Source organism: Mus caroli, unplaced genomic scaffold (assembly GCF_978045245.1).
Source record: "Mus caroli unplaced genomic scaffold, Mus_caroli_1 scaffold_12, whole genome shotgun sequence".
In the NCBI taxonomy this organism is placed as follows: domain Eukaryota; kingdom Metazoa; phylum Chordata; class Mammalia; order Rodentia; family Muridae; genus Mus; species Mus caroli.
Window position 1 is genome coordinate 36,723,567 of NW_028227267.1, and position 14,547 is coordinate 36,738,113.

At 41.7% G+C, this 14,547-nt stretch overlaps 1 protein-coding gene across 1 annotated transcript; it reads right to left on the minus strand.

Moving 5' to 3' along the window:
• Positions 1-3,409: 3,409 nt before the first annotated feature.
• On the minus strand, positions 3,410-8,840 carry LOC147001743 (disks large homolog 5-like). The gene is made up of 5 exons (XM_085828566.1): positions 8,779-8,840; positions 7,650-7,812; positions 6,204-6,335; positions 5,349-5,533; positions 3,410-3,706 (listed from the first exon to the last, which is right to left on the minus strand). The coding sequence occupies exons 1-5, from the start codon at positions 8,792-8,794 to the stop codon at positions 3,648-3,650; spliced, it is 555 nt and encodes a 184-aa protein (XP_085684692.1). The 5' UTR covers positions 8,795-8,840; the 3' UTR covers positions 3,410-3,647.
• Between the last annotated feature and the right edge of the window lie 5,707 nt (positions 8,841-14,547).

Sequence of the window (14,547 nt, forward strand, 5' to 3'; positions counted from 1 at the left end):
AACATACTGTGATGGACAGAGTATGGTAGAGGACAAGGCCCTGCTCTTCATCCTGAAAAGTTGACAGAGAAGATGCCTCCAGATGAATGTCTGTCCAGCTATTCATGCCATATTTCAGGTAGTTTTCAAGCTTTGGAATTACACAGAACCTTTAGGATTCTGGCTGGGTACTTCAAATTCAGTTATTGAAGAAGTTAAAGTGTCCCTTCTGTAGGGTGTGGGGCTTCTTTAAACTCAGAAGATTGATATTAGCATGGGGAAGAAATCATGTCTTTGAAAGAGTGTAATTCAAAGCTACTTTTGAAGACTCTTTCTGTGATGGGTAAATCCTAAGCCTTTCAGGATGCATTGACTGCAAAGGCTCACCATCAGGTTAGTACTGTGTCCTGTGCCTTCACGTTAAACCCTATTTGCTAGCAATAGACAATGAATTTAGGTGAGTCCCATTTGGGTATGTCAGAGTGGAAGGGAAGGAGAAACTTGGATAAGGACAGGAGAGTCTGATGTAGGCTAGAATCTCTTCACAAGACACATACATAGTGGTCAATGTAATGGTTTTTATGGTATAACAATCCATAAATTGTGGCATGTTCCCTCTATTTTTATCATGTTGTGCATTGTTTATACACTTATGAATTATTGACTCCATCTCTGTGCTTGTTGCCCCCACACTTGGGTGAAGCCTAAAAGACAAGTTGTGAATCAATTTACTCTTGTCTTTCAATTGTTGGAGATCAAATTCTGGTCTCCAGCTTGGTTGCAATCACCTTCACTATTGTGACATCCCACGAGTTCATTATATTCATTTTCTTTTACTGTTTTGAAGATAGTATCTATAGTCCTAGCTATAGACGTGGAACACAAGAATACCAATGTCTGAACCTAGAGTTAAAGACACTCATTATCAAACGAAGTCTGTTGTGTCTTTCAAGGATATGTATTAGATGTTTCCAATTAACAACTAGGTTTCTTCAGCATATGTATATAGCATTGAGCAAGTGGTACATCATAAAGTTGCCTACCATCTATTGGACTGAGAAAGAAATTAGGGAAACAACACACTTCACAATAGCCACAAATAATATTAAATATCTTGGTGTAACTCTATCCAAGCAAATGTAAGACCTTTATGTCAGGAATTTTCACACCTGTAAGACAGAAATTGAAGAAAATATCACCACATGAAATGATATCCCATTTTCATGGATTAGTAGGATTTACATAGTAAGAGTGAACATCTTACCAAAGGCAATCTACAGGCTCAGTGCAAAACATCCATTAAATTTCCAACACAATTCTTTTCAGACTTTGATAGGACATTACACAACTCAATATGGAAAGCCAAAAAAAAAAAAAAAAAGAAATAAAATCAAAAGCAACAAACAAACAAAAAACCATACAACCACAACCAACACCACCAAAAGCAAAAAACAAAACAATACCAAAACCCTGTAGAACTAAAACAATCACCTACAGTAAAGGTATTTCTGGAGGCATCACCATCTTTGATTTAAGCTTTACTAGAGAGCAATAGCAACCAAACAAAGTGCTACAGGCACGGATATAGAAAGGTTGACCAATGGAATTGAATTGAAGACCCAGAAGCAAATCCCCTTACCTTGATGAGAACTTAATTTTTCACCAAGAAACTAAAACTGTATAGTGGGGTGGAAAAAAAAGCATCTTCAACAAATGGCTCAGGTCTAATTGAATGACTGCATGTTAAAGAATGAAAATACACCCATATTATTCACCCTGCACAAAACACAAGTCTAACTGGATCAAAGACCTCATCTAAAACATGATACACTAAATCTGATAGAAGAGAAAGGGAGGAATAACCTTGAACACAATCACACAGGAGACAGCTTCCTGTACAGAATGCCAACAGGTCTAACACTCATAGCAAAAATTTAATAAATGGGACTTCATAAAACTGAAAAGCTTCACAATGGCACAGGTAATATCAAAAGGGCAAAAGTGCAACCTACAGAATGCGAAAAGATCTTCACTAACTCTTATATAACTCACGAAACTATGTATCTACAAACTAAATAAAAATTTATCCCAATTTTAAAGTTGGGTACAGATCTAAAGAGAGTATTCTCAACAGAAGAATCTTACTAGGCTTAGAAGCACTTAAAGATATATTCACTTTTCCTAGTCATCATCATCAGGGAAATGCAAATCAAAAGTACTCTGAGATCTTACAAGCCTCAGAATGGATAAAGTAAAAAACTCAAGGGACAGCTCATACTGATGAAAATGTGTGCCAAGGATAACACTGCTGCTAGAGGGAGTACAAATTTGTCCTACCAGGTTGGAAATCAACTTGATGCTTTCTCTGAAAACTGGAAATATTTCTACCTGAAGACCCAGTTGAACTTTGCCTGGGCATATATGTAAATGATGCTCTACCATACAACAAGGATACTTGTATACCTCTCTTCATAGCAGCACCTGGATTGGGGGTGGGAGGCTCTCTGGGAAGAGCTAGAATCCCAGGACAGTAGAAAAACCCAGGAATCTTTTAGGGTGGCTCTAAGACTCAAAATGGAAAGTCTGGATTCTGAACTGGCCATCTCCTGTAACCGGACAAGACTTCCAGTGGAGGGACTGAAACAACAACTCAGCCACCAAAACTTAGACCCACAATTTTTCTTGCTTTTAAGATGTGCATGGTAAAAAATGAAGTTGAATTTTATGAAAGCACAAAATAATGGTTTGCCCAACTTGAGACCCATGCCAAGAAATGGAGCCCCCCCACCCCCGACATAGTTAATGATATTCGTGTATATGTGCAGCCATGGATCTAGCATAACTATTGTTAGCGAGAAAGCCTTCACTCAGCAGCTTCTGGAAACAGATGCAGAGGCTTGGGGAATTCTGTGGAAGAGGGAGAGGCAGGGTTGAAGGAGCCACAGTGATCAAGGACACCACATGATAACCTACAGTTTCAACAAATCTGAGCTCTGAATAACTCATAGAGACTGAACTTTGAACCAGAGATTATATGTGGGATGGACCTAGGCCTTCTCCAAAGAAGTAACAGTTGCATAGCTTGGTCTTCCCGTGGGAATTGTAAAACTAGAGAAGAGATTGTCTCTGACAATATTGCCTAACTTTGGATCCCCTTGTCTTGACTGTCATGATTTATCTAGCCTGAAAAGACAAAGATGCACCTAGGTATACTGCACCTTGATAATGCAAGGCTGGTTGTTATTCATAGGAGACCTCCTCAATTCTGAGGAGAAGGGTAGGAAGGGTGGATAGCAGGGAGCCATTGGAAAGAGGGATTGTGAAGGGAGGAGAGTGAAGCTGAGATCTGGATATAAATAAATAATTAACATTAATAATAATTTTAAAAACCTTAATTTTTATTGGTGATGAGATGTTAATAAATTCTTCCTCATACCTTTCTAATACTAGTGAAACAAACTGACTAATACATAGCAAACATATTCAGTTCCGTTAGAAGATGCCATTTTTTTTTCTTTTTAAGAGAGACATGCCCCTTAGATTCACACAAAGTCCATTATTTAAGTTGTTGTTTTTGATGCTGTTGTTGATCTTCCAGTGGGCAATCACTATTCACCAAGTGCAGAGAAGGAACACAAAGCCTTAGCCAGCTTTTTTGACTCTCAGGATCATGGATTTGACATAGGAGCCTTCTCCTTACTTCCAGGTACCACAATTATTTGTTTTCCTACAAATAAAATCAAAACAGATAAGTATTTTTCAATCTACAAATTTTGGAATATCAGATTTTATACCATTTTTTGTCTTCTTTAGTTCTAGTGACCCAGGTGGATAGGCATGATGATGGGCTACTATGTTTGAGGTTCTTAAAATACAATATGAACTGACAGAGTACAATTCTCATTAAAGATTTCCTCTATTACCATTTAAGATGTTTAAAGACCAAGCAAACGTCTGAATATATATAGACACAATTACATACATATATGTACAAAGACACACAATTGCATCCCTTCAAAGACACATGCACACACATACAAAAAGAGTACATGAATACACACTTGTATAATGAAGCAACTATAACAAGCACCTATGATTATTGAAATATAAAACACACATGCTAAACACCCATGGACAAGAGGACACACACACACAAATGTACACAAACACACACACAGACACACACAGACACACACACACACACACACATAGAGAGACACAAACTCCTCTATGAAAAGATGGCTATGTTTCAGAACATTTCCTGTCACTTGAGGAATTATTGGGACCTAAGATGTGTAAAAGGCTCTTAGACTAACCCAGCCTCTGTGCCCTGGCCTGTACTGATTTCCTTGTCAGGAACATTTTCCATGCATATACTTGCTGATTCTACAAGTATGGTATAAGCCTTGCACAGACAAGCTGGCAAACAAGATTCAAGGTCCTAGGAAAGAGGGGTCAAAGAACATCTTCCAGCCAGCTCAAACTTGAAATATATTCTGCTCATTAACCTACCTTGGCCACATCTCAGAAGACCCTGGTAGCACCAATAAAAAGAGTTAACAACAGTTATTATACAGTAACATTTCAACATGTTGCAGTTCATGTGACATAAAAATCATCTCCAATGTCAGTCATAATGAGGGTAGTGAATAGACATACAATGATTGTTCTGAAATGCAGCACTCTGAAAAACTCTGAGGGGGAATCTGTACTGAAGCAAAGCCAAGGCCATGATATACTAAGGAAAACTACATCAAGAGAGGGATGCAGAGTAGGATTCTATGAATCCTCTTGGTGAAGCCAATCAGATATACCTTGAATTTCTAGGTGGTTAACTTAGTACAAGAAAGTCAAAGAAGCCTAAGTTTTATTTTTAAAATATGTATATTGTGGAACTTACTCTTTTTTACTAAAGACTTTAATTATAAAACATTAAAATTGGAGGCTACCCTACTGTCCTAGGAGGGAACTGGGCACAAGCCCCTCTGAGTGAGTTGCCATAGATCAGAACAGAGGACCTGGCTCCTAGATAATTCAGGAAGTGGCATCCTGAGGCACCTCTCCATACTGTAGAGCAAGAACGAGATGCTATAAGGGGTCCAGGATCTCCTCTGCCTTATAGTGGCCAACTAGAGGTGTCCAATTGCAAGGAGGAAGAGGAGAAGGAGGAGGAGGAGAGGGCATGGCAGTAATTAAATTTCTTGAAAAAAGGTCAAATCCACAGAAAGTCTTGGTAATGATCACAGAATTGTACAACTGGATGGGACATAGGAGAGAGCCTGCATAAGTTTCAGGACAGTTGCATAGGCTTGACTGTGTTTATGCTTACACATTAGGGCAACCTGTCCCTGATGCTTCATTCAGCCTACCTGCTGCTTGCCTGCTATATTTGTCTTTGATCTTCTGGCTGCCTTCTTTACTTAGTATTTTTGTTTCTATGTTGCATTCTTCCAAGGCAATCTGCTCCCTTAGCAGCTGTCTGTTCTCCTTCTGCAACATCCTGACATTGAGCTGGATGAGCTTAGATTCAATCAGGAGGTGGCAGTTCCTGAACCTGATCCACAAAATATGGTGACTCCAGGCAGTATCTATTTTCCTCCCACTCCTCCGAGGACCATTCCCCTATCATGGGCCTTGATACCCAGACAGCCCCAGACAAGTATCCAGATTGTCCGTGGAGCATCACATAGAGGGAGGTCAAATCCATAGGTCAGACACTTTCCAGAAAACCCAAGGTACTTCTGAAACCACTGATACCAACAGGGATTCATGTATCCCTCAGAAGAGAACATGGGGTCCATATGTGCTTATATGTCTGCAGTATAAAAAAAACCACCTGTAGGTATAGGGCAAAATTTCTCTAGGAGAGAAGACACCCAAGCAGCACACAGTCGTTCTATGTTCCTCAGGGAAACCTCATCTATGAATCTAATTTCAGAGCCCAAGAGGCTCAAGGTTGATAACTATTTCCACCATGGTGTAAACATTTTCTATCTTGAGGATACTTAGTTGTAAAGGACAATGACTTGAGGGGCTCACAGACTCTACACACTTTGCCGAAATGAGTACAAGATGTTAAAATCTTACAGGCTTGCTTTAAACAAGGTAAGCTTCCTGTTAGAGAAAACAATATAGAACCTGAGCCCTCACTTTGTTTCAAAGACACATATGGACAGACATATCCTGTGTCTAGTTCTTGCTTCATGACCATGTTAGTCACTCACCAGTAATATTGATTTTCTTTAGTCAAGTCCTGGCACTTGTACAAGGCCTCACTGATGTCCTGGGGCATTCTCTTCAGGTCAGTCATCACCTGGTCATGTTGCATCTCAAGCATGAATGTCTCAAAGTTGATCCTGTGGGAGGACATGGCCCAAGGAATAAATAATCCCGTGAACTAAGGATACAAGAATCATTTCAATTCAAGGAGAATCATGTACTACGCCAACCCATGTATGCCACAACCTAGCTCCTTATTACCAGTTCCACTTGGTGCTTATTAAATTTATTACCCTTGTCCTGGGGCCAGTAGAGACAGGGAAGTAATGGCAGGGAGCTCACCTGCTTCAGTTAACTGAAGGGGCTTGAAATAATAGATTAGCTCTCAACGAACTTTCCTGGAACCTGTGCAACAGGCCTGGGACCACGTTAAATCTCTATGACACTCCTCCTGTTTTTTGACAAGGATTTGGCAATCCTTGGCTCTATTACTACAAAAATTCCCAAAGGACATAATCATATCTACAGGGCGAAGCCTTTATAACATATACGAGGAGATTCAAATGTAAGCACAGAAGTCAAGTCCTGTGCTGTTCAGAATGATCCTTCCTTGCTTCCTCACTGTCATTTCCTAGAAACTGAGTCAGGCAAAACATAATTACCTGTCACATTACATAGATTCTCCAGATGATAAGCACACACACACACAGACACACACACAGACACACACACACACACACACACACACTCAATCAGAATGCTAAATAAATATAATGATGTGGCATTATCTGAGAATATAATGAATAAAATTTGAGAAAAGCAGTGATGAACTGCAGCCAATCCAGTCATACTGAGAGGTAATATGTGGGACTTGGATACTCCAGCTGTTGACAGGGTCAATTGCACCCAAATTACCTCCAGATCAATTTTAAAAGGATAGGCCATAATCACACAATACCTAGCAAGTCCCCCAAACTAACACCTGTGCAAGCTTCTTAAAAGGCAGGATGAAGCCGGGCGTGGTGGCGCTCGCCTTTAATCCCAGCACTCGGGAGGCAGAGGCAGGCGGATTTCTGAGTTCGAGGCCAGCCTGGTCTACAGAGTGAGTTCCAGGACAGCCAGGGCTATACAGAGAAACCCTGTCTCGAAAAACCAAAAAAAAAAAAAAAAATAAAAAAAAAAAAAAAAAAGGCAGGATGAGAGCTCACACATTACTATCTTCGTCCCCAGGTGGTGATTCATGCTAAAGGCTCTGATTTAGTTTTGGAGGCATCATAATTCCTGTGACCCCCATCTTACTCTTATCTGAACTTCAAGTTCTGTGTTGAAACTCCAATCAGCCAAATGAGTTTGGATATGTGGACAGTCTGGAGTTGTAGTGTCCTGTTACGAGGGAATCTGTGCTTAACAGGAAGGTCCCAAGATAGTAAAGAAGTAGGCACAGTGACTACCTGTCATTCAAATCCTTGTTAGAGTACTTGGCCAGGATTCCCTGGAGTTTGTCTCTCTCATTTTTTATGTTCTGGAGATCTCTTTTGAGCTTCTCCAACCTCTTGATTCTTTTCTTGTGCTCATTGATGTTGGGAGTTTGGGGTGATGCCTTCCTAAAAGACCCTGTAGGTAGATAAACACTAGTAAACTTGTAGAGAAAATAGGACAGGGAAAGCAGACACCATGCATTGTCACACACAGAAGCCTGAGGAAGAAAAAAATCTAGAGACACTGTGAATCCCTGAAAGAGCAGGAAAGCTATCTTCAAGCTGGTCTCCTCAGCTAAGTCCCGGTTCCCATCCACCATCACTAAACATATGCCTGACAACCTACTGCAATCTCCCAGGCCTGAAATGCATAATAAGCTGCTCCAGAAAGAAGAATTTGGAGGGCATTTTCAGTTCATATCTTACAACATATTCCATCCCTCTTAGCACAAGAAAATTGACAATAAACACCAGCCCCTAACATTCCATGAGCCAACACCTTTCTAGGCGTATTACAATGTGTGATGAGAGCTCATACACTACTACACTGACCCCAGACTGTGAATCAGTCCACATCATATGTGTTCAATACCAAAGTGTCTGAAACCTTGATACATGAGCAGGGGAATATACCTCTCTGTTCTTGGCATCACATGCTTATGTAACCTAGAGGAAACTATATCAGCATGGAGTGCTTCAACACTCTTTCCTGAGAGCAACACTTTGTTAATCTCATAGAGCTGGGTCTTTGAATAATTTGCCATTCATAGGAAAATAAAGATCTCTCAGCAAATCAACTGCAGGCTTGTCAATTCCACACTGTCTAAAAAACTAATCATCAGATATTCTTGTCTCTGGCTTTACCATTAAGGAATCTGAAGGATCCAGATCAAACGCCATATTCCTGCAAGGACCAGCTCAAGCCCACATCCCCCATGTATCTCCCCCAACCTTGCCCAGGTCTCACTGTGCCTTCTCCATGACCAGTTCTTTCTTGCCCTCTCCCAACATGATAGAGGGACAGTGTCCTTCTGCCTTGATCTGGTCTCAGTTTGTATTATATTCTCCCTCCAAAATACCCTGAGGAGCATGGACAACATACCTGCTTGGGAACCCATTAGGATCTAATGGAATACCTCACAGGCAACTCTTGTTACCACAACACTGGTGACATCACTGAAGATTCTAAGGTTCTCCTGGATACAAGAGATTGTCAAGGGAAGTGACTACTGATGATGTCACTGGGAATGTCCATGGCTTACCTGCTTGCCAGCTTGCCCCATCTTGACCAGTTTCTGAAGTGCCCTTTCCTGGAGTCTCTCTTTTGACCCAGGGGTTAACCCTTGGCAACTTCTCCTTCCAAAATGAGACATTTCTCTCTGCTTCACTACAAGTCAAATGATTTGAATGGGGAGATTTTGTTAGGGCCATGGCATGGGTAGCTCATCTGTGATAGGATCTAAAGCTCTAGCATCATTGAATGAGTGAGATTCTTCTTCAATATAAATCTAGATCTGGGGTGTATTCATGTAACATACAATCCTATTCCCCAGGAGGCCCTGTTTCCCAGAGGCCAAAAACATCCTCCTGCACCTTTACTTTTATGCAAGTTGGATTATATTTTTTAGTCTGCACATGCCTTGGAAGGACACATTGTTTCACTATACTGAGCCATGTGTTTTCATTAAATCTCTGTTTTACAACCCCATTTCGTTGCAAAGAAAACTCCCTTATACTTGGCAATAGAGAAAGGCAGATTCAGGGAGGGCATCAACTTGTAAAGTTTACATCCATTCTTCAAAAGATAAAATCCCACATTATTCCTGTCTCCAAAACAACCACACAAAATAGGTATCTGTGAACAAAGACCTACAGGGATATTGAATTGCTGCTCCATAGTCCCATTACCTATCCCTTCTCCAGTTTCTACATTTTTGAGTTCTCAGTTCCCGGCCTGAGACTGTTCCAGATTGCATAATGATCCTGTATTCATGAGATGCTTAAGACTCAATATAATGGATAGGCGATGGATAGGGGATGGAAAGGCCTCTGGCCCAGTGAAACCTCAATTTTAATGGATCCATCATTTCAGGAGGGGATCTGTTTGGCATTGACATCTGTTCCTTCTGCCTTCTTGACCTGGGTGTGCTGAGTGCATGCTAAAATGATACTTAAACTCTCCAGTAAAATAGTGGAAAAATCATGTAAAGCCTTTCCAAATTGATTATGTTGTCTTGTCTACCTTCTTGAGCTATGTAATATCACTATGACAAGGCTCCAAAGTGTCTGGGGGGATGGTGGGGTAGTCAGAAGCCCAATCTGTCTCTCAGGTCATCAGATGAATAGCCTTTATGGAGAACTGGAGAAAATGGGTAATGAAAAAGCAATAGTTATAGATTGGGTAGCTGATTATCTCTGAGCATGGAAAGCAATGCAGCATGCATTCCAATCAAATAGTATTGGGATGAATCCCTCCCTGTATTTACGTACAATAGGCCCAAAGTAAGAAGGAGGCCCATCCACCTTTTCCTGCACTCTACTAAGTGTTTTGTAGTGTTTTCATTAATGAAATCTTCTTTACTGCATGAGACCCGAACTCTGAAGTCTGCATGCACCATGAAGTTTCCCATCTATCCATAAATCATTCACTGTTTATTGACAAGTTTTGTCTATGAATTCTTTGCTATGGTTTGACACAATTCAAAGGGACTGGTAAAACTGTTGGTCCAGTATCTGGAAGAGCTTTTCAGCTACTCTTTGAGAAGTATCCTCTTCTTTTTATTTTATTTTATTTTATTAGATATTTTCTTCATTTACATTTAAAATGCTATCCCTAAAGTGCCCTATACCATCCCCCTGCCCTGCTCCCCTACCTACTCACTCCCACTTCTTGGCCTAAAATCAGGGCAGCTATTCTCAAGATAGGATATCATTCCCAACCATTGTGGCTAGTCATGTACCTCAGCACATACTGCAGTCCTACTGGCTCTGGATGGCATAAGCTAGTCAGCCATGCTGTTCTTGGAGGGCATTGTCAGCTAGTATCTGATGTGATGCAAGTAGGTCCTGGATTCCCTAGTGCTTAGCACCACCAAGCTGTGATTGCCTATGTTCAAGATGAAAGTAGTGAATGAATGAGAACTTGGAATATCCTTTCCTTGATTTTTGCTATCAGGCATACATGGAACTTAAAGCAATACACCAAGGATGCAGTGTAGTAAAAGCCTACAGACATGGACTCCTCATAGAGGACCAATTGTGTGTCTGTGTGTGTGTGTATGTGCTTGTATCCCCCATGGGTCTATGCATCCTTGGAATCTGGAGTCTACAGTGGGGCCTGTTGCAAGGTGATGCTGTCTCCATGTGCAGGGAGCCCCACCTTAGTCAGCACTGCTCTTTGTCTATATGTTCACCTTGGTGGCACATTCAAATCACATGAGGATTATATATAGCCATCCTGATACTGAGTCTCCTCCCTGCAAATACTGATTTTTTTTGCTCTCGGTAGCTGTGTAGCAATAAGAACCTACAACTGAGAATCTGTGTTCTGAAGATATATTTTTGAAAAAATGGTAACAGGGTTGAGGTTGGCCAGGACCTGTGGCACAGACTTCCTGGGAACTTTTTAGAAGGGTAGTCTTTCCTTCCAGGCCCATGAGGGAGGTCTTGAAGCCCTTTATCCCTTACTAAGGAACCCCAACCTGTGTTGTCCTGGCATCAGGATACTGAGTTTAATAAGCAACAGAAGGTCTCCGTATATAGGAGGCAGAATGTGACATCCACTGCATGAGGGTAGTCCAGGACATAGCCTGAATTCACGTGATCCTTGAAGCCTGTGTCATGGAGTAAATTCAGTGAGTAGAAGAATGGGTTAGATTTATTTCCTATACTCAAAGCAGACAGCAAAGGATGAAAGTCCTCTATGCATTATGAAAACTACTCAGAAGAGGGTGCTAGATCCTCAGTCCCCAAATTATCCAGAAGATGGGATAAGACAGATTGCCATCCAGTACCAAAGACATCCAGAGAGCATCTTAAGAACAAAGTCAGCTTGTGGTATAGCCCTAGGAGCAAGGAGGAGGAGTCTGCCGCCTGATGCCCTCTTCTGACAGTCAGAATGAAATTAAGGAGCTCTTGTACAGCAGCTGCAGCCTTGACAATTCCTGCTCCCTGTCAAACAAACTGCTTCCCAGAAGCCCCAAGCTCCTGATTCTATTACTGGAATTCCAAGCTCAAGCCCACCTTCTCTAGGAAGCTCCCTCTTTCATGCCCAGGATTCATAGTGACTTCCCCAGGACCATTAATTCTGGCTCTTTAACACTAAGACCAAAGGCCATCTTGTGGCTGCCTCTTTCTGGTCTCTGTAGGTTCATTGTTCTCTCCTCCAAGAAGCCTGCTCAGTTTTGTCAGCATGTCTAAGGATGAACCTTAAAGGTAGTTAATGAATGCTCCAAGAGCAGTTGGAGTCACCACAACATTAGTAACATCACAGACAATGCCAGGGCTCTCCAGGTTACAATACAACATCTAGGGAAGGGACTTCTGATGTCACACAGGACAGCCCTTGCCTTCCTGCTGAGTACCTCACTCAAATTGACCTGAAGTCAAAGTGCCTTTTCCAGAGAGTGGGATAGATTGCCTTTTGGTACTCAAAATATTAAAAGGTGGCTATCAATCACCTTCTGTCTTAGTCAGGGTTTCTATTCCTGCACAAACATCATGACCAAGAAGCAAGTTGGGGAGGAAAAGGTTTATTCGGCTTACACTTCCATGTTGCCGTTCATCACCAAAGGAAGTCAGGACTGGAACTCAAGCAGGTCAGAAAGCAGGAGCTGATGCAGAAGCCATGGAGGGATGTTCTTCACTGGCTTGCCTCATCTGGCTTGCTCAGCCTACTCTCTTATAGAACCCAAGACTACCAGCCCAGGGATGGTCTCACCCACAAGGGGCCTTTCCCCCTTGATCACTAATTGAGAAAATGCCTTACAGCTGGATCTCATGGAGGCATTTCCTCAACTGAAGCTCCTTTCTCTGTGATAACTCCAGCTGTGTCAAGTTGACACAAAAATAGCCAGTACAATTGACCCCTTGTCAACTTGACACACAAACACATCACTAGTAAGCCTCAACCCTTACATTCTTATTCATCCCCAAGATCTAAATAACTTTAAAAGTCCCACAGTCTTTACATATTCTTAAAATTTCAATCTCTTTAAAATATCCATCTCTTTTAAAATCCAAAGTCTTTTTACAATTAAAAGTCTCTTAACTGTGGGCTCCACTAAAACAGTTTCTTCCTTCAAGAGGGAAAATATCAGGGCACAGTCACAATCAAAGCAAAAATCAATCTCCAACCGTCCAAAGTCTGGGATCCAACTCACGATCTTCTGGGCTCCTCCAAGGGCTTGGGTCACTTCTCCAACCATGCCCTTTGTAGCACACACGTCGTCCTCTGGGCTCCAGATGCTTGTACTCCACTGCTGCAGCTCAATTCCCAACAATGGTTCAGTCGCAGCTGTGAATGGAAGTCCAAGGATCTAGCAGTTACTCAGTCTCACACAGCAAGCAGGCGAAGGAGCAAGAGCTAGACTCCCTTCTTCCAATGTCCTTATATTGTCTCCAGCAGAAGGTGTAGCCCAGATTAAAGGTGTGTTCCACCACACCTTTAATCCCAGATGAAAGGTGTAGCCCAGATTAAATCTCCTTAAACTCAGAGATTTAATCTTCTGGAATCCATAGCCACTATGTCTCAAGATCTCCATACCAAGATCCAGATAAGGATCTCCAAGCCTCCAGATAAGGGTCACTGGTGAGCCTTCTAATTCTGGACTGTAGTTCATTCCAAATATAGTCAAGTTGACAACCAGGAATAGCCACTACAATCCACCCCTTGTCAACTTGACACAAATAATATCTCATGTTCACATGAAACAATAACAAGGTTGTGAATACGCCTAACATGATATAACTATCCCTCGTACAATCGCAAACGCATTTGTAAATTTACAATGGGGCATTCATATTACTTTATAATCCTCGTTTCTGCAACTGGTTACGTGGCCTTAATTGGTATTTATAACTACCTTCCTCTACTACCCATTCTGTATTTCCTTTACCTTCGGCCAGCACCTCAGCAGGTCTTGGCTCTTTTCCTGGAGGATTGACCCATACCTTCATTCCTGATGGGTCTGCGTCCTTTGTCATCCTGCTTGGATTAGGCTGTTGTACTTTCCCATTGACTTTAATCACAGGACATGGTAGTACTAGGAGACGCCCTAAGGGATCTCCTACACTCCAGACATAATCTTGCTTACCTCCATTGTGAAGAGGTAATCCAATTTCCCCATGGTAATCTGGATCTATCACTCCTCCTAACACGGTTATTCCCTTTTTAGCCTGTTGGTTTAAGGGCATTAGAAGCCCAAAATGACCAGGGGGAAGTCTGAGCTTCCAATTCAATGGAATGTTTGTTGTAGCTCCTGGTAGGAGCACTCCCCTCTCTGGAGCTAAAACTTCTAAGCCAGCAGAACCTAGAGTTATGGGGACAGGAAGCAAAAATTTTCCTAGAGGGTCATTAGGAGTGATAGTAAGTGGAACTATTCCCTTTTCCACCCCTTGATTCCTGGACCCATGAATCCTGGCTATGGGTGAAACTGTACCATATATTGAGCGCTGATTCAAAGCATATACTGCCTTCTGAAGAACTCTACCCCAGCCTTCCAAGCTGTTACCACCTAATTGGCGCTGTAACTGCGTCTTCCAAAGGCCATTCCATCTTTCTATCAGGCCAGCTGCTTCAGGATGATGGGGAATGTAGTAAGACCAGTGAATTCCATGATCGTGGGCCCACTGTCGTACTTCTCTGGTTGTG

What these genes read in the sequence shown, in the direction of transcription:
- LOC147001743 (XM_085828566.1), bottom strand. An exon ending in AACAAGGATTTGAATGACAG is followed by an intron (nt 6,336 to 7,649) that starts GTAGTCACTGTG and finishes GTCCTCCCACAG; the next exon opens with GATCAACTTTGAGACATTCA. An exon ending in AAAGAAAATCAATATTACTG is followed by an intron (nt 5,534 to 6,203) that starts GTGAGTGACTAA and finishes TTTGTGGATCAG; the next exon opens with GTTCAGGAACTGCCACCTCC.